At 35.9% G+C, this 18,616-nt stretch overlaps 1 protein-coding gene across 1 annotated transcript in view; it reads left to right on the forward strand.

Moving 5' to 3' along the window:
- Positions 1–18,616, forward strand: part of Myo95E (Myosin 95E) — a 503,326-nt gene that overhangs the window by 407,051 nt on the left and 77,659 nt on the right. Inside the window, exons 20-21 of the mRNA XM_067140340.2 lie at positions 6,039–6,145; positions 16,009–16,144. Coding sequence (XP_066996441.1) covers positions 6,039–6,145; positions 16,009–16,144 — 243 coding nt within the window. The remainder of the gene's footprint in view (positions 1–6,038; positions 6,146–16,008; positions 16,145–18,616) is intronic.

Consider the following 18,616-nt stretch of genomic DNA (forward strand, 5'->3'; position numbering starts at 1 on the left):
GCCTACATTAGCCTATGTTAATGTGCCAAAGGGCCTTAATCTAGGGAATGGAGAAGATTGTTAAATTTTCTTGTAATTGGGGTTACCTGCAGGGTCCTAAAAGTTAAGTATACAAAATTTGGTTCAAATTGGTGGAACGGTATGCATTTGTATAACTTACAGACAGACAGACAGACAGACAGACAGACAGACAGACAGACAGACAGACAGACAGACAGACAGACAGACAGACAGAGATTCTGCTTTATATGTATAGATGGATTTTGTAAAATATAACAATTCTTTGTTCTTTACTTTGACACATTGTGACATTTACTATAAAATAATGTAATATTTACAATTATCATCATCATGAAAAGTTTTCATTCCCCTCCCTGAGGGGGAGGGGCGGGCCACCTAGAAGGTAACGCCTTCTCTCTGGCCACATATTTACAATAATTATATTTCATATGGAATGTAAGTGTATGATTGTGGATTACGATGGAATGAATGAGCACAATAGAAATGGTGTTTGAGATGAGGGTGAGTGGTGTATGGCTGGAAATGGTTGTCGATGACACTCAGCATACAGCAGATGTGAGGCAAGCACTACTGCAGCCAGTAACATCTTGAAGCTGCCAATAAAAATTCAGATTTCAATAATTTGTAAGGGAGCAGTGCTGGCAAGAGAAGGAAGCTACCTAATTGGTGGAGAGAAAATGGGGTATGTTGTAGGGGTACAAGTGTTGTTGAGGATAGCTGTGGCTAGGGGGGGGGGGGGGGGAGCTTTGGTTGTTATGAACTTAACCAGCTTTTAGGTATTTTATACAGAGGTCATGGATATGATAGTTAGAATAGTAGGAAAGGAATATAGAGGTTGGAAGTTAGCAGAAAAGGTATCTATAGGAAAGTGATAAGCTATTTGCTATTTAGCATGTTTGTCAAGTTTAAGTTGAGAATACTATCAGTAAATGGCAGTCGCCAAGTCAGTGAGGCATAAGTTACAATTGGGCAATTGAATATTTTATAAACATTATGGATCAGGTGAGATCTGAGTCTGTATTGTCCATAAATATATGTAGGGCTCAGAAATGTTGGAGGGCTCTTTTTATAAAGCTGGGTGAGGTGACAGTTCTGTTGTAGGTTGTTTTGAAATCTAATTCTGAAATAGATAAGGAGGTTGGTTTCAGTTAATGGGGTTTTGTACATTGTTAAGGGGACATGGTGTGTGGGTTAGCAAAGGCAGGATTGTCTATGGAACACTATAAAGTACATTTTGGAAGGGTTAACAGTGATATGCCAAGTATTAAGCAGATTTCTAGGATTCTTAAGTAGCTTTGTAGTGGTCTTGTTAGAGAAACAGCATTTGCAGCTAATGCAAGGATTGCAAGGTCATCAGCATATTGGTAGAGTTAAAGAGAGGGGTTGGGATGGGGGATAACATGAACAGGATATACATGAAGGGTGAAATTAGGGATCCTTGGGGAAGGCCGGCGGTCATAGGGAATAGGTAGGATTGAATACCATGTCTGGTACAAACATATTTTTATGAGTATTTTTGGGTACACGTGTGTTTTATGAGCTTATGCTGTGCCCGAGATAGTTACAAATTAACTGGATGATTGTGATGTGTGATGGGAAAGGGCAGATGACAAACTTTATACTGGAGTCCTGGATGCCAAACAGAGTCAAAGACTCTGATGATGATATGCTTGTTGTTTAAAGGGGCCTAACATCGAAGGTCATCGGCCCCTAAAGTCAAAGACTCTATCGACATTACGGTACAGATTATCCATACTTTCTAGTAATGAACACTTTAGGCTACTATCATTCTTAATTTTCATTTATTTTGTATAGGCTTTCAGTGCCGGAAGTGTCCAGGCACATGTTCGGCTCGCCTGGTGCAGGTCCTTCTATTTGATATATTTGATACCTATGGGTGACCTGCATGTCTGGGTGTATTATTATTATTATTATTATTATTATTATTATTATTATTATTATTATTATTATTATTATTATTATTATTATTTGTTGCAGCTTTCGAGTTGGTACTCGCCTGCCGCATTTCATTTTGTTACAGTTGTCAATGTGCTGCTGCGGTTTTGTTTTATACACACACACTGAACATGGCGACCAGCAGCAGTACACAGATTTTGGTGTGCCTCTTAATCTTGGTGTACATAATGTGTAAATATGCAGTGTTTATTCATGTGTAATAAATGTTTGAATCGCCTTCTGAGTGATGTGTTTGTGTCTGCTTGTTTGGGGCAGTCTGGTCCTCCATCTGACTTGTTTTAGAATTATATTTGTCCGCCTATGGAACTGAACTTTGTTATGTGCGGCCGATATGTTGTTTCGTTGTTCGCAACATTATTATTATTATTATTATTATTATTATTATTATTATTATTATTATTATTATTATTATTATTATTATTATTGAGGCCTGCTAAGTACCATGTGCCAATTTCAATTAAATTCTTCATACCTTGTTGTTTTCTCTTCCGTTCCTTCCAATATTCTTTCATCTTTTCACTATGCTGTTTCTTTCTGTCTTCGGACCACTTCGCACCAGGTTTCTTGTTCAATCTTTCTTGGAATCCTTCCATACTTACTACCCTCTTTCTAAAAATCACTCTGTCCATAGTTTCTTCTTCTCTCATGTTATTTATTTCTAAATCTTTTTTTACTTCTTGAATCCAGCTAGTTGTTGTCTTTTTGTCCCAAAGGCACCTGAAAATCCTTTTTGTTGATCTGGAATCATCCATTCTGTAAATATGTCCAAAAAATTGCAATTTCGTTTTTCTTATGGTTTCTCTTATGTTTTCTATGTTCCTGTATATTTCATCATTAGATCTTAATTTCCATACTCTGTTATTATTATTATTATTATTATTATTATTATTATTATTATTATTATTATTATTATTATTATTATTATTAGCTACTAATTTATTCACTTGAATATTATTTCTAATAAATCAGTGAATTATTAATCACAAATGAGATGGCTAAATATGAGTGACAGATTTTCAATTTGATACATAGTCTGTTTCATAGAAGGTCACTTTTCCCTATAGATATGCTCTAACAGTAAAGTCTAATTATAATAATTTTGTATGACAAACGTCCCAACAAAGGTGGGGGCATCTGTCAGGTATGGAAAACTGCATGTTAGTGAGTTTACAAAGGTGAAAAAATGAGTGTATCCTCCTAATTCAGTACATCATATATTCCATCATTAGACAGAGTAAACAAATTCAAATATTGTATATTTGTGCTCATTTTGTTTCCGTCTAGGCTCTCTTTTGTTTTTTCATTTGTTACTTCATTATGTTTTTTGGGCATTTTTTAACTTGCGTTATGTAAATTATTTCAACGCCCCTCATTTCAAAAAAAAAAAAAAAATCAAAATCTCTTTATTTGCAAATGAGGTGTCTACCTCGGTGGCAAATGGTACACTAAAATACATTATTGTCAAGCACTAAATATTAAATTAACAAGAGAAGAAAATTTTTCCTATAATACAATATTATACAATTTACGCTAACAATGTTTTCTATTAAACACACAGCTCATCCTTAATAAATTTATATTGTTTACAAAATTCTAATTATAATATCTCCTGTACTACTTACAAATATAGTCAACTGATATACAGTATGTGGAATTGCTTCAAATGATACTATAAAACTGGTATAACATTAATATTTACATTGCATTTATTTATTTACTTTTTTTTTTTTTACCCGTTCTGGATCCTAAGTAGCATAACGACCTGCTGCGTCTTAACCAGAGCCCCTTTTGCCACCACTTTTCAGAGTTCCTGAAGGGCCTTCACAGCTACCGTAGCGGTCCCAGGGCCCTCGAAGTCCCCACTGTACTTCACCCCTACAGGCAGTCTCCTACTTTGGCTGTCCAAACTCCTTAGACCAGGGGATGGAATTAATTTATTCACACACATTTTTTTTTTATTTACAATAACCTGCACCGGTCGAATGCCCTCTAACACTTCATTTATTTTCTCTGTTGCTGTTTATTCTCTTCTTGAATATCTGTACAGATTTTGGAAAAGGATCAAACACTACCCCTGGTAAACTGTTCCACTCCTTCACACCCTTCCCAATGAATGAAAATTTACCCCAATCGCTTCTGCTAAAATTCCTTCTAATTTTATATTTGTGGTCAGTCCTGCCGATATAATTATTTTCCATCTGAAGCCTCTCACGGATATCTCCCCATGCTTCTTCTCCTGTATAGGCTCTATATAATCCTGTAAGTCTAGTTTTCTCCCTTCTCTTACTTAAAGTTTCCCACCCAAGTTCCTTTAACATTTCTGATACACTACTCTTTCTCCTGAAATCCCCTGTTACAAATCTTGCTGCTTTCCTCTGCACACTATCTATTTCTTTTATTAGATATTCTTGGTGAGGATCCCAAACACTGTTTGCATATTCCAATAATGGACGAACCATACTCAAGTAACTTTTTTCTTTTAATTCTTTGTTGCATCCTTTAAGTAGCCTCATTATGACATGTAATGATCTGTATGCTTTCCCAACAATGTCATCAATATGACCCTTCCAGTGCAAATTACTTTCAAATCTCACACCTAAGTATTTGCACTTGCCATCTTTTGGGATAACTACCTCATCCAAAGTATATTCAAATTCAGTTTTAAAGCTCCTGTTTGTAAAAGTTGTAACAGTTGATTTGCCTCCATTAACATTCATATTATTTTCTTCAACCCATTGTTGGATACTTTCAAGGTCCCTTTGTAATTCTGAACAATCCTCAATGTTGTTTATTTCTCTATAAACAATTATGTCATCTGCATACAATCTTATTTTTGATGTTATATTGTTCCCTAAATCATTTGCGTATATTAAGAAAAGTAACGGACCGATTATACTACCCTGTGCAATTCCCTTCCAAACTTTCTCTTCCTGCGATACATTATTTCCTACTTTGACTTTCTGAACCCTTGAATTTAGAAATGCTTTTATCCAACGTGTAACCCTTACGTCCAATCCTATTCCCTCCAATTTCTTTAATAATATTCCATGTTCCACTCTATCAAAGGCTTTGGAAAGATCTATGGCTATGCAATCTAACTGACCTCCTGAATCCAACTGATCTGATATGTCCTGCTGAAATCCCACCAGTTGTGCCTCACAAGAAAATTTCTTTCTAAATCCATACTGGCTCCTCATGAACCAATTTTTATCATCACATATCCCTCTGATGTACTTCGATATTAAACTCTCCAGAATTTTACAAACTATACTGGTCAGGCTGATTGGTCTGTAGTTCTCTGGTTTCCTTTTATCACCCTTTCCTTTATAAATTGGTATTATTATAGATTCCTTCCATTCCTTTGGTATTACACTATTATTTATGACATAGTCAAAGAGAAATTTTAAATAAGGCACTATGTACCACCCCATTGTCTTTAATACCTCCCCAGTAATTTGATCACTTCCTGCAGCTTTTCCTTGCTGAAGCAGTTGGATTTCTCTGAAAATATCTTCGTTTGTGAATGAGAAGCTTCTTGTTTCCCTCTGTCTGTCTCCCTCTCTATCTTCTGTTTCGGTTTCCAACTCTTGACAATCATCTACTGAATCTCATTTTTCACTGAAGATGGCTCAAATGAGCCGAAACATGTTTGAATTTGTTTACTCCGTCTAATGATGGAATATATGACGTATTGAATTAGGATACACTCATTTCTTCACCTTTGTAAAGTGAAAACCGTCAATACGGAATGATTCTAACATCTTGTAATGCATGTTAGTGAGGTAGAAGGTTGTGTTATGTGTGATGTGTGGGTTGCAGGAATGTTGGAGAGTTCACAATTAACAGGTCACAATTCAAATCCTACTCATAATTCAAATCCCACAACCTGGCCAGAAATCAATCTCAGGACTCTGAGTCACAAAGGCTAAGGCACTGACCATTTAACTAGGGAACCAGATAATAGTAAAGTGGTTCATTCAGCTCAAATTTCAGAAGGGTATTTTAATATCTTGTTTTTGCAGTTGGTCTTTTCTTTACAGTGTCATCGTTATCGCCTTCGATTCGATCAGACTGCAAGAAATAGGATGCGGGAGAAAGTGACAGCAAGTATCATCTTCAAGGACAGAAAAGCCTCATATCCTCGTAGGTTAGTAGTCTCGTTATAGATAAAATGTTGGAAACATTCTAGTATATGATGATAGGGTACCTTGTGAATCCTCTGCTATAGATAGAAATTTTGTGGCTATGTTTTTTGCTGTGCCTGTCCTTGTACATCATATTCTTCTTGGCCTTTTCGCTGGTTGGCACTTAAGGTGGATTTGGCCCATTTTTATGTCTGGATGCTCTCTCTGATGCCAACTCTATCTGGAGGGACGTAATCACTGTTGCGTGTTTCTGAGGTGGTGGTAGTGTGGTGTATTGTGTGTGAACACCCAGTCCATGAGCCAGAGGAATATACTGTATTTTTTTTATAGTGAAAGGCATTTATTTTCAGTTTCAACTCAGTAAATTTGTAATTATTAGGTTCTTCAGTATGTATGGTTTAATTTGTTTCGTTTTCAGTTATAGTCTGTTATTATATGTTCTACTAGCAAGATACCCGTGCTTCGCTACGGTATTATACTGAAATTTATAATTGAATGCTTATTGTTTTAGATATATAATCCGCCGAAATTCGCGATCTGACTCGTTTTCTGTGAGAATCCACCAAAATTCCCGATCTGACTCGTTTTCTATTAGATTACGGCACGTTTCCTCCCATTTTTCAATCTTCCTTTCCAGGAATCGATTTCGTACTTCCCGGGCTAGGCTCAGGTATTCCTCCCGGTCAGTTGGGTCCGTAAATCTTTGCCATCTTTTCCTATAATCATTTTAATATGTATAAAATCCTTCAGGAGATCCGGCGTGGTGTCATATTGGGTGCTTTGGCGGCACTGAACCCGCGGCCGGACTGCATTCTTAGTCATTACCCGTCCAGGAGTCGTTTCCAGCGCGGTCCGCACATTTGACGACGGTCCGGAACATTATTATTATTATTATTATTATTATTATTATTATTATTATTATTATTAATATTACTATTATGTGTTGCTGGAATGGCTGATGACAGGGAAAACCGGAGTATCCGGAGAAAAACCTGTCCCGTCTCCGTTTTTTCCAGCACGAATGTCACATGGAGTGACCGGAATTTGAACCACGGAACCCAGCTGTGAGAGGCCGGCGCGCTGCCGCCTGAGCAACGGAGGATACTTATAAATACATTAAGAACAGTAAAATCAATAGGTCTCACCTCCTTCTACACTCCACCGCCGTTAAGTTTATTTACTGCCACCCCCCCCAAAAAAAATTAAAAAAGGCTTGTTTCTTTATGTTTAAAGGAGATTCCAAACACCAATGTTCACGTCTATTGACTTCAGTTTTGAGATATAAATATCCTCATAAAAATAATTTACTTTTTCACTTCATTTCACACTACTTTCCCCCCCCCCCCGTAAGTGAATTTTCCCGCAAAAAATACTTGTTTCTTTAATAGTAAAAGATCTTCTAAATACCAATTATCACGACTCTAACTTCTTCAGTTTTTGATGTATGTGTCCTCATGAAAGGAATTCAACTCGTTTACACTCCCACCCTCCAAGATGGTTTCCCCACCAAAACGCGTTTATCTTTGTTTTTAAAGGAGATCGAAATACGAATTTTCACGTCTGTAACAACTTTAGTGTTTATTAGATGTATGCATTCTCATACAATTAAGTCAATTAAATTTTCAATTCTTTCGCCCCCCCCCCTTTTCATTGGATTTTCCGAGAATACGTCTTTCTTTACTTTTAAAGCAGATTGCACATATCAAATTTTACGTCTGTAACATCTTCAATTTTGAGATATCAGTAGCCTAATTAAAAGAATTCAACACCATTTTCAGTCACATTTACCCATCCCCCGCCACCCAAGTGGTATTTCCGAAAACTAAAAATAAACGATTCGTTATGTTTAATAGAGATAAAAAATACCATTTTTCACTTCTGTAACATGTTAAGTTTTTTAGATATACTGTAAAAATTCTCATTTTAAAATTTCACCCCTTTTGAGTTCCCCTTAAGTGGAATTTCCAAAAACAAATCACCTATGTTTCCTTACATTTACAGGAGATTCCAAACACCTACTTTTTACGTCTGTAACATTTTACGTTTCCAACATATTCTGTAGATATAGTCTTTCAAAAAACTCGCCCCAATTTGTCACTCCTGTTTAACCGCCATTAATTGGATATTCCAAAAACTAAAAAATACGTGTTTCTTTATTTTTAAAGGAGGTCCCATATACCAATTTTCAGGTCTGTAATATCTTCAGGTTTTGAAATATAAGTAGCCTCATTAAAGGCATTCAACCCATTATTCGCCCTTTTACACCCTTCCTATTGGGATTTTCCGAAAACAAAAGAATACGTGTTTATTTTTAAAGGAGATTCTAAATACCAATTTTTACATTCATACACTTTAAAAGTTTTGAGATATAGATACACTCATTTTTAAAAAATCACCCCCTTTTCACCCCCCATTAATTGGATTTTCCAAAAACAAAAAACACGTGTTTCTTTATTTTTAAAAGAGATCCCAAACACCAATTTTCAGGTCTGTAATATCTTCAGGTTCTGAGATATAAGTAGCCTCATTAAAGGCATTCAACCCCTTTTTCACCCCTTTTCACGATTCCTATTGCGATTTTCCGAAAACAAAAAGTACGTGTTTCTTTATTTTTAATGAAGATTCTAAATACCAATTTTTACATCTGCAAACTTAAAAAGTTTGGAGATATAGATTCACTCATTTTAAAAATTCACCCCCTTTTCACCCTCCCATTAATTGGATTTTCCAAAAACAAAAAAATACGTGTTTCTTTATTTTTAAAAGAGATCAGAAGTACCAATTTTCAGGTCTATAATATCTTCAGTTTCTGAGATATAAGTACCGGTTTCCTGATTAAAGGTATTCAACCCATTTTCCCCATTTTCACCCTTTTTCACCCCTCCTATTGGGATTTTCTGAAAACAAAAAAATACGTGTTTCCTTATTTTTAAAGAAGATTCTAAATACCAATTTTTACATCTGTAAACTTTTAAAGTTTTGAGATATAGATACACTCATTTTAAAATTTCACCCCCCTTTTTACCCCCTTAGCGAAGGAATATCCAAAAATCCTCTCTTAGCGAGCACCTACATCTTAATATGAATATATTCCCAAAATTTCATTTCTTTATGTCCAGTAGTTTTGGCTCGGCGATGATGAATCAGTCAGTCAGTCAGTCAGTCAGTCAGGACAAGTTATTTTATATATATAGATTATTTAGGAGTTTTCTAAATTATATACCATATATTCTTGAAGTAGTTTTGACAAGACCAAAGAACCTAACAGTTATAAATTACCATATTTTCTCACGTAATTAACACCCCTACCTTTTTTTTTTTATTGGGGAGAGGAAATGTTTGCACATTTGATTAATCTCAATGATTAATTGCACAGTTCTGGATGCGATACAAAATGTAGATCACTATCAAAGGGTAGGAAGGGTCCACCTATTCACTACTATTAGTTTGTATATTGTATTATAACACTGGGACTAGTTTCGACCCCATATATATTGGGTCATCTTCAGCCATGCTCCAATTGGAAGACATAAGCACACACATAACCAATAATGATATAAACACTGATATGACACAATTTATAGTCTCAATTTAAACCATTGATGAAGTCCGAATAACATATCCACTGCTGTAGAAACGACAAAATAGTTCGCCATCAACCACAACATTTTTGATGTGTTATTTAGTTTAAAGTGTGGATATGTTATTCGGACTTCATCAATGGTTTAAATTATATCAGTGTTTACACAGAAAAGGATACCAACTCCCAGATCAACTCAAAAACAATGGCTGCTGTAAAAACAACAAAATAGTTCGCCATCAACCACAACATTTTTGATGTGTTATTTAGTTTAAAGTGTAGATATGTTATTCAGACTTCATCAGTGGTTTAAATTGAGACTATAAATTGTGTCATATCAGTGTTCATATCATTATTGTTTATGTGTGAACTTATGTCTTCCAGTTGGGGCATGGCTGAAGATGACCCAATATATATGGGGTCGAGACTAGTCCCAGTGTTATAAAACAATATACAAACTAATAGTAGTGAATAGATGGACCCTTCCTACCCTTTGATAGTGATCAATTGTCAATACAGACCATAATGAAATTCATAACTTATGACAAAATGAAGATGTCGGGTAGCAGCTTTCCTTTTATGAAAACTGGCATTTCAAATACCGTACAACTTCGTATTATCACCCGTTAAGAACTACTACTGCACTAGTTAGTGAATGAATGCAGACCTAACTAGTGACTTTCTATTCCAGTCTGGTACAAACATGTTTTTATGAGTATTTTTGGGTACACATGTGTTTTATGATCTCAGAATTGTTTGTTAATCCACAATGTCCGACTTGTTGGCTGAATGGTCAGCATACTGGCCTTCGGTTCAGAGGGTCCCGGGTTCGATTCACGGCCGGGTCAGGGATTGTAACCATCATTGGTTAATTCCAATGGCCCGGGGACTGGGTGTTTGTGCTGTCCCCAACATCCCTGCAACTCACACACCACACATAACACTATCCTCCACCACAATAACACGCAGTTACTTATTACCTACACGTGGCAGATGCCGCCCACCCTCATCGGAGGGTCCGCCTTACAAGGGCTGTACTTGGCTAGAAATAGCCACACAAAATTATTATAATCCACAATGAGCAAGTATTTGCATAATACTACATCATACAAACTTGTTGTGATCAGTTACGCCAAACCACATGGGAATAGGGTAGGGGGCTGCAAGAATTTAGGTTTGAGTGCAATGTACGCCACTGGCAGAAGTAGAAATTGACACTTCAAGTGACCAACAGGTCTCACAAACCATTTTGTGGCCCAAAAAAAATGACTAATTTCCACAAGTAGAAGAGGATATGTGATTTTGTTACACAGCAATGGATATGCTGTTTCTCACAAAATGCTGTATTTTAAAGGACACAAAATAACTGCAGCAGATGGGAGCAGTATCTCAGACTATAAGGTTAGCCAAGGCTGGATGATTCATTTTATGAAGAGAAATGGACTTCCTCTTTGATGAAGAACATCATTACATAACAGAATGGTGAATGATTTCTACCAGAAAGTCATTGATTTCATTTCTTTGTGATTAGGAAGCAAAATGTGAAGAAGTATTTGCTTTAGCAAATAGGGATCGCAGATCAGACCAGACACCAAACAGTTTCAGTATGGCACAAAGTCAAACAATTGTGATAAGAAAGGGACATTGAGTGTTATCGTACACACCACGTGATAGTACATATATCACACCCTCGCATTGTTTTCTGAAGTAAGAGATATTATTAGTGTCAGTATTCAATTTATTATCATTATTATTGTTTCATTTGTATATTTGTTCCTAATATTTTAAGCTAGAAGGTCTCCATATGTGATATGAGTAATTTGTTTTGTACAAATGGATGGGAAAACAGTGCTATTTCCAACTCGGAAATCTTGTACGAGTCATGTGAATAGCCCAGAATCTGATGACGTGGCCTGGTTGTTATTGGCACGGGATCTGGAAGTGGTTCAGGGCGTGGTCTTGACCAGAGGATCTTCTACTCGTGATTGCAGGGCCAGGATCAGTCTAGACATATCATGTGAGAGGAAGGGGAAGCTGAGTTCTATATAGGCATGTGATCAAACGGCGAAAAGGAATGGACTTCAAACTTTGGTGGAGAAGACTTAACTTCAAACAGCAGAAGAGGAGATGTAACTTTTGTGGAACGTGGTCTTATTATGTTTGTGATGTGTGGTAATAACCTACAACTGTGGGGTACTTAGGCACTTGGTATTGTTATCACTTGTGGCAGCTTGGTATTATATGTTGGTGAAAGCTGTGGAGTACTGTATCTCAGACTCCCCATAATTTATGTTCTGGAACAGTAAGCGTGTGTTGCTCAAGTGAATGTATCTTTAAACCAAGTGTTAGAGTCAGTGGTCCTCGCTTTTGGTTTTCCACTGTTTTTGTTGTTGTTGTTGTTGTTGTAAATATGGAGTCTTCCAGTGGTATTTTGTGAGTGTATTATATGTATATTTTGGTGTGTTGATGAGGTGCTCAAGCACAGATATTGTTCAGAACATAGTTAATTATTTTAGAACCAGTGGAGTTATTGATGAACCTAGGTGCAGTTATTACATATTTAGTCATTTTCAGAAGGTTAGGTAAGGTTTGAAGCAGATATACTAGTATGCAGCTTTATGTACGCGCCCTGGGAGAGAAAAGACTACATTAGACTATATTCGTGATGCGTGTTTCATCCTCTTATGGGACATCTTCAGAACATTGAAAATAAGGTGAGGACACATTAAAATTGGTTAATGAAAAGTCTTTAAATCTCTATCAAAATTCGAGGGAACCATTCTGGTGCACTCTGGTACTCATACTGTGGACATTTCGATTAATTATTTTATTAATCCATTTTATTTTAATTATGTTAGTAATTTATTCAGTTATTTATTCATATATTTTGAATTAGATTACAATTTATGACCAAGTGTGAGGCGATTAAGTATTTTCTTTTGTTCATATTTGATTATTTTAATCATGTTGCAGTGGTTATTTCTTATCATTATTATTGTTATTTACAAATATTACAGCCACTACTGGAAGCAAAAAAACAATGTTGTACTGCAATGCCCATGTAAAGTATACAGTATTTGATATAAATCAACTTGTGAAAATTTAAATTTATAATTCCACCCTTACAATACTGTAATTGTCTTTACTGAAAAGACTGCATTAGACTATATTCGTGATATGTTTTTCATCCTCTTATGGGACATCTTCAGTCACATACAAACATTGAAAATAAGGTGAGGACACTTTAAAATTGGTTAATGAAAAGTCTTTAAATCTTGGCGTCTTGTCAATCTTGAATCTTAAAATGGTGCAGCATGAACATGATATGAACCATGAAGTCCAGTTAAAACACAGATTAAAATGTTGTTAACCGAGCTCGATAGCTGCAGTCGCTTAAGTGCAGCCAGTATCCAGTATTCGGGAGATAGTAGGTTCGAACCCCACTGTTGGCAGCCCTGAAAATGGTTTTCCATGGTTTCCTATTTTCACACCAGGCAAATGCTGGGGCTGTACCTTAATTAAGGCCACGGCCGCTTCCTTCCCACTCCTAGCCCTTTCCTGTCCCACCATCGCCGTAAGACCTATCTGTGTCGGTGCAATGCAAAACAGCTAGCAAAAAAAAAAAAAAATATATGTTGTTATATGCATAGAATTGCCCAAATATAAAACAACATGAGTGGCTATGCAAGTTGAACTTGATTGTGTGTTGACAATATGGGCCTAAAAATGAAAAAGATATTAATGAACTAATGAAAAAATTCAACTGAAATGTAAACTGAGTGCCCGTCTGGTCACTCATCTCCTTGCCTGTCCTGCGTCGACCACTCCACCTCAAGTGTTAAAAGCTAACTGAGTGACGTCTTCGAAGGCCGTTGAGGACTGACTAAGAGGGGAGGTTGAAGGGAGTTTGATGTAAGGTAAAGCATTACTTACGTGCCTTTGTGCGAAGAATTTAATGATTACCTCCTCGAAATGTATATTGATTTCCTAATATTTCTACATGTATCTGGATAATAAATCATTACAGTAAGATTCCAGAAACATCCATATGTATCAGAATGATAGTGGATTACCCAATATACAAATACAGTATTACTTTCTATAGTTTTTGACTACACAGATTTTGAGATTAGACATATTCATAATTAAAATATATTAATAATAATAATAATTGAAGGTTTCACAAGAGTTAGGTTATGAGTAGAATGGCATACATATGATAATTTATGTTATACCGGTACATTATTATATTCAAGGAGTTTTGCAAAGTAAAAATATGCTTGATTAAATTATGGGATGTATTAAAATTAAAGCTATACAGCTATGGTAGGCTACTTCATTTTATTTTGGCAAATTATTAATTATTATTATTTCACCATTGTTTCCATTGATTCTATAAGTTTTACATTTGCTGTTTTTAGTTTGGTAAACCCAGACTCTATTTCTGCTCAACTGTCTGTTAACCTTCTGGAATGTACATCAAAAAGTGTGGGCAGGGACAAGGACAAATATGGCAACAACAAAAAATAGCTCCAAGACAAATCTCACATTATCACTCATTGCCGTCTTGATAAATGTATTCCTTCTTTATAAAGCCCATTTCTTCCTGATATTTTTTTTTCAGTCACTGATGAGCTTGTTTCTATTTCTTGGCTTCATAAGTGCAATAGATAACCTTACTCTTTGAGGGGAACATTTTTGATAGATCTTCACCCTTGATATGGCAACTGCAGAATGAAAAGAAAGCAAGAAAATCACAAGAGAAAGAAGAAATAAAAAATAAAAATAAAAGGTAGAGAAAGGGCAGTGTGCTAAGATATGTACATTATCTTAAATTTTTGTGTTTCCTTGTTTGTCCTTACCTCTTCACTCTGTTTTTCTTTCTATCCACACTTAGCCTGTCATTGTATCTTTGTTTAACCCTCAAACTGCATCGTGACATTTCTAGTGTATTAACTGCATCCTGGGGTCATTAATTGCACTCTGTTGTTTAAAATTTCTTGATTACACCATTATTAGGCTATTTTACTACGATGTATTACTTACAGAATTTGCACATAAAGACACGCCTTCTTAACTATGGCAGTATTTATAAATGATTGTATACGACCATTATATCACTAAGTCAAATTCGAACATAATAAGAACTTTAAGAGTTTTATGTAAAGAAAATCAGCATAAATAAAATGAAGTCTGTTTCACGGAAAAGGCAAAGCTTATAGCAACTAGAAAAATTAAAAATTACATTCATGTTTCTCATACAGTCGTATTTCACAACACTTCAACTAGCACAACACATTTCATCTCTACATTCTTGGGAAATCAGCATTTATACCTGTTTCTGCCATATACAGCTGATGACTCACCAGAGAGTGACCGCAAAATGTCTTGTAAATTTGGTGTACTCTCCTCATTTGAGTCAAACTTCCTCAGATGCAGAATCATGTATAGAATTAAAATCAGGATCGTTATCTTCACGATCACTTTGCTCACTATTATCAGCATCCTCGTCAAGGACAATATTTCATTCATTTTCAATAATTTCTGAAAAATTAGGGTCCAGAACTGAAACACAAGCTTCTGTAACAGATGCCATCACATATTGTACCCACAGCCTCCATCAGTCACCCACAAAAGTTAGTACAATGAACAAACAAGCATGGCAACATTTACGACATAAACTGCATCATGGGGTCGAATAGGTACCACTAACGATTATCACACTGCTACAAAACAAACTAAACTGAGCTGAATCTTGCTAGCCTGGCAACAGTTAAACGACACAAAGGCGGGAAGGTACAGCGACTACCAACAATAGCAAAAACTACGACCTATTATAACCTATTATTACAAGTTAGTTCAGTGGTATCGTAAATGACCACACGACACAGTTTGAGGGATAGGTTTGTTGTAATCTGATTCATGCTCCTTGTCGTGAGGTATTTTGATATATATGGTTGTCCTCTTTTCATGACATTCATAAATATTTCAATAGCATTTTGCGTCCTCCTAAAATTGAATTTTTCTCACTTGTCTCTATAATTTTGCATCATTCTACAGAAATAATAGTTGCCATATCATACAATGATTATTCCTGATAAGAATTTGGTAAGTATGCATGCGAATTTCCTATACAAGTCAACCAAAAAAATAGATGACATACATTCACCTAAATTAAGTTCATCTATAAGTAATTACTTTTTTTGCTATTAAATGTCACTCTGCTGAAAACTTTATTTGAACAAGTTTTATAGAATATTTAATTTTTCTCCTTGTGTATTTCAGTGTGTCCCATCCTTTCTTGGGCGATTATGTTCGACTGAGACAGAATATCCAATGGAAGAAAGCTTGTGTAGAAACTAATGATCAGTATGTGGTATTTGCTGATATAATAAACAAAATAACCAGATCAAGTGGAAAGGTGAGGCTGAATATTAAATCTTCTGATTAGTATGTACTGTATGAATATTCAAAAAACAGGAGGCTACATTATGTAGAATATTATATATATATAATACCTAGCTGTTATATACACATTAGCCAGGATAGCTCTTTAAATTGAAGCAGCAGTGCCATCTTCCAGAGCTGAGTGGCAGCAGCAGAGATATGGTACACCTCGGCTAACAACAATAGTCAGTGTAATATTGATAAAGGATGTTGTAGGTCATCATATTTCAATCAATCAATCAATCAATCAATCAATCAATCAATCAATCAATCAATCAGTCAGTCAGTCAGATGATCAATCAATCAGTCCATTACCATTGATCTGCATTTAGGGCTGTCACCCAGGTGACAGATTTCCAATCAGTTGTTTACTCAGTTTGTTCTTACATCATTTCAAAGAAGTTGGAAATTTCCTGAACATCTCACCTCGTAAATTATCCCAATACCTAATTCCTCTTTGTATAAATGAATATTTGCCTCAATTTGTCCTCTTGAATTCCAACTTTATCTTCATACTATGATCTTTCCTACTTTTAAAAACTCCACTCAAACTTATTCATCTACTAACATCACTCCATGCCATGTCACGACTGACTGCTCAGAACATACTACTTATTATCCGCACACTTTATCTTGGTGCGTTTGTGTACGGGGGTGAGGAGTAACGAGGGAGCTGTCCCGGTATCGATAGTGCTGCCTGGTGCTGCCAACTGAATGAAAATGAAATCTGAATTGAATCGAGAACATGATCGATCGATATGAAATTTCTAAACCGTTATCATCTTAAGCCAACAACTATGTCACATACACATTATATAACATTATAAAACATTATAAAACATTTCTCGATGCGAATCTTGTTCCTACCATGAATTCTATACTTTAGCTTTGTTGTGTAAACAACAACAGTACTAGTACGTAAAGTGTACGCCAGATGTCGCACAGCGATGCTTAAGCAATTCATAGTTTGTGTTTCAAAGGTTGCCAGTACGAATCTCGAAGATCGCCGAGGTCGACTGATTCAGCACTAGGGTGTAAATGCACCAAGATAAAGTGTGCAGATAATAGTTAAGTAGCTCATCTCCTTACTCCCAAGTCTTCCTAGCCCAATGTTTGCAGCTTTTTTGTAACACTACCCTTTTGTTGGAAATCACTCAGAACGGACTGTGCTGCTTTCCTTTGGTCCTTCTTCAGTTCTCGAATCATGTGATCCTGGCAAGGGTCCCATACTCTGGAACTATACTCTCATTAGAGTCTCACCAGTGAATTATATGCCCTCTCCTTTACGTTCTTTCTCATCATCATTATCATCATCATTATCAGTGCCCCACTCCGGTCGCCCGCGAGTGGTTAACAAGCCTCATCCACTCCTTTCTGTCCTTCCACTTTTCCTGCTCCATTACTTCCGCCACATCCAGTCCAACTTCTCTAATGTCCTTCCAAATCTGATCCATCCACCTTCTTCTCGGTCTTCCTACTGGTCTCTTTCCCTTAACTTCTCTTTCTAATTTCCTTCTTGCTACCCGTTCCTTTCCCATTCTTTTTACATGTCCGAACCCAGTCTTGCTTTCTGTAACTTCTGTACTAATGGTTCTATATTTAGCTCTTCTCTGATTTTAATATTTTGAATTCTATCTCTTCTTGTCTTTTTAACCGATGTTCTTAAAATTTTCATTTTTACTGCATGGATTTTACTACCTTGTCTCTTATTAGTTACCTGTGTTTCTAGTCTGCATGTTACAATTGGTATGAAATACTGTTTATATAATATTAATTTCATTCTCTTGGGTACTTTGTCATCCCATAAAAGCTCTCTGACTTGATGATAAACTGTTGTACCTTTACTTAGTTTGTTATTAATTTCAGGGTTGATTTCATTACTTCCATTAATAATGTTACCCAGATATGTAAACTGTTCTACATTCTCTAACCGTTCTCCATCTGTGTTCACTTGGCTTCTCTTTTTCTCTTTTCTGCAGTGCATGACTACAGTTTTCCTTTTACTAATTACCATTCCAAACTCCTTCAGATTTTCATTCCAAATGTCTAGCCTCTTTTGTACTTCCTTTTCTCCCTTTTCCCAAATCACCACATCATCTGCAAATACCAAAACATTCACTTCATCACTACTAATACCTACTCTGTTTTACACATTTTATGATTTCATCCATCAATATAATAAACAATAATGGCGACAGTGCATTTCCTTGCTTGAGACCTTTTTTTTTTTTATAAAATGTTTCAGCCACCACTCCCCACTTGTACACTGCTTTTACTCTCATGATGCAACATTTTTATCTTGTTAATTAATGATTTTGGTACATTCCTTTTCAGTAGACATTCCAATACATGTTTTCTCTTAACTTTTTCATAAGCTTTTTCCAAATCCAAAAATTCGAAGATGATTTCCTTGTTCCTTTCCAGATGTTTTTCCATTATTGTTTGC

This window comes from Anabrus simplex, chromosome 1 (assembly GCF_040414725.1).
Source record: "Anabrus simplex isolate iqAnaSimp1 chromosome 1, ASM4041472v1, whole genome shotgun sequence".
Lineage (NCBI taxonomy): Eukaryota > Metazoa > Arthropoda > Insecta > Orthoptera > Tettigoniidae > Anabrus > Anabrus simplex.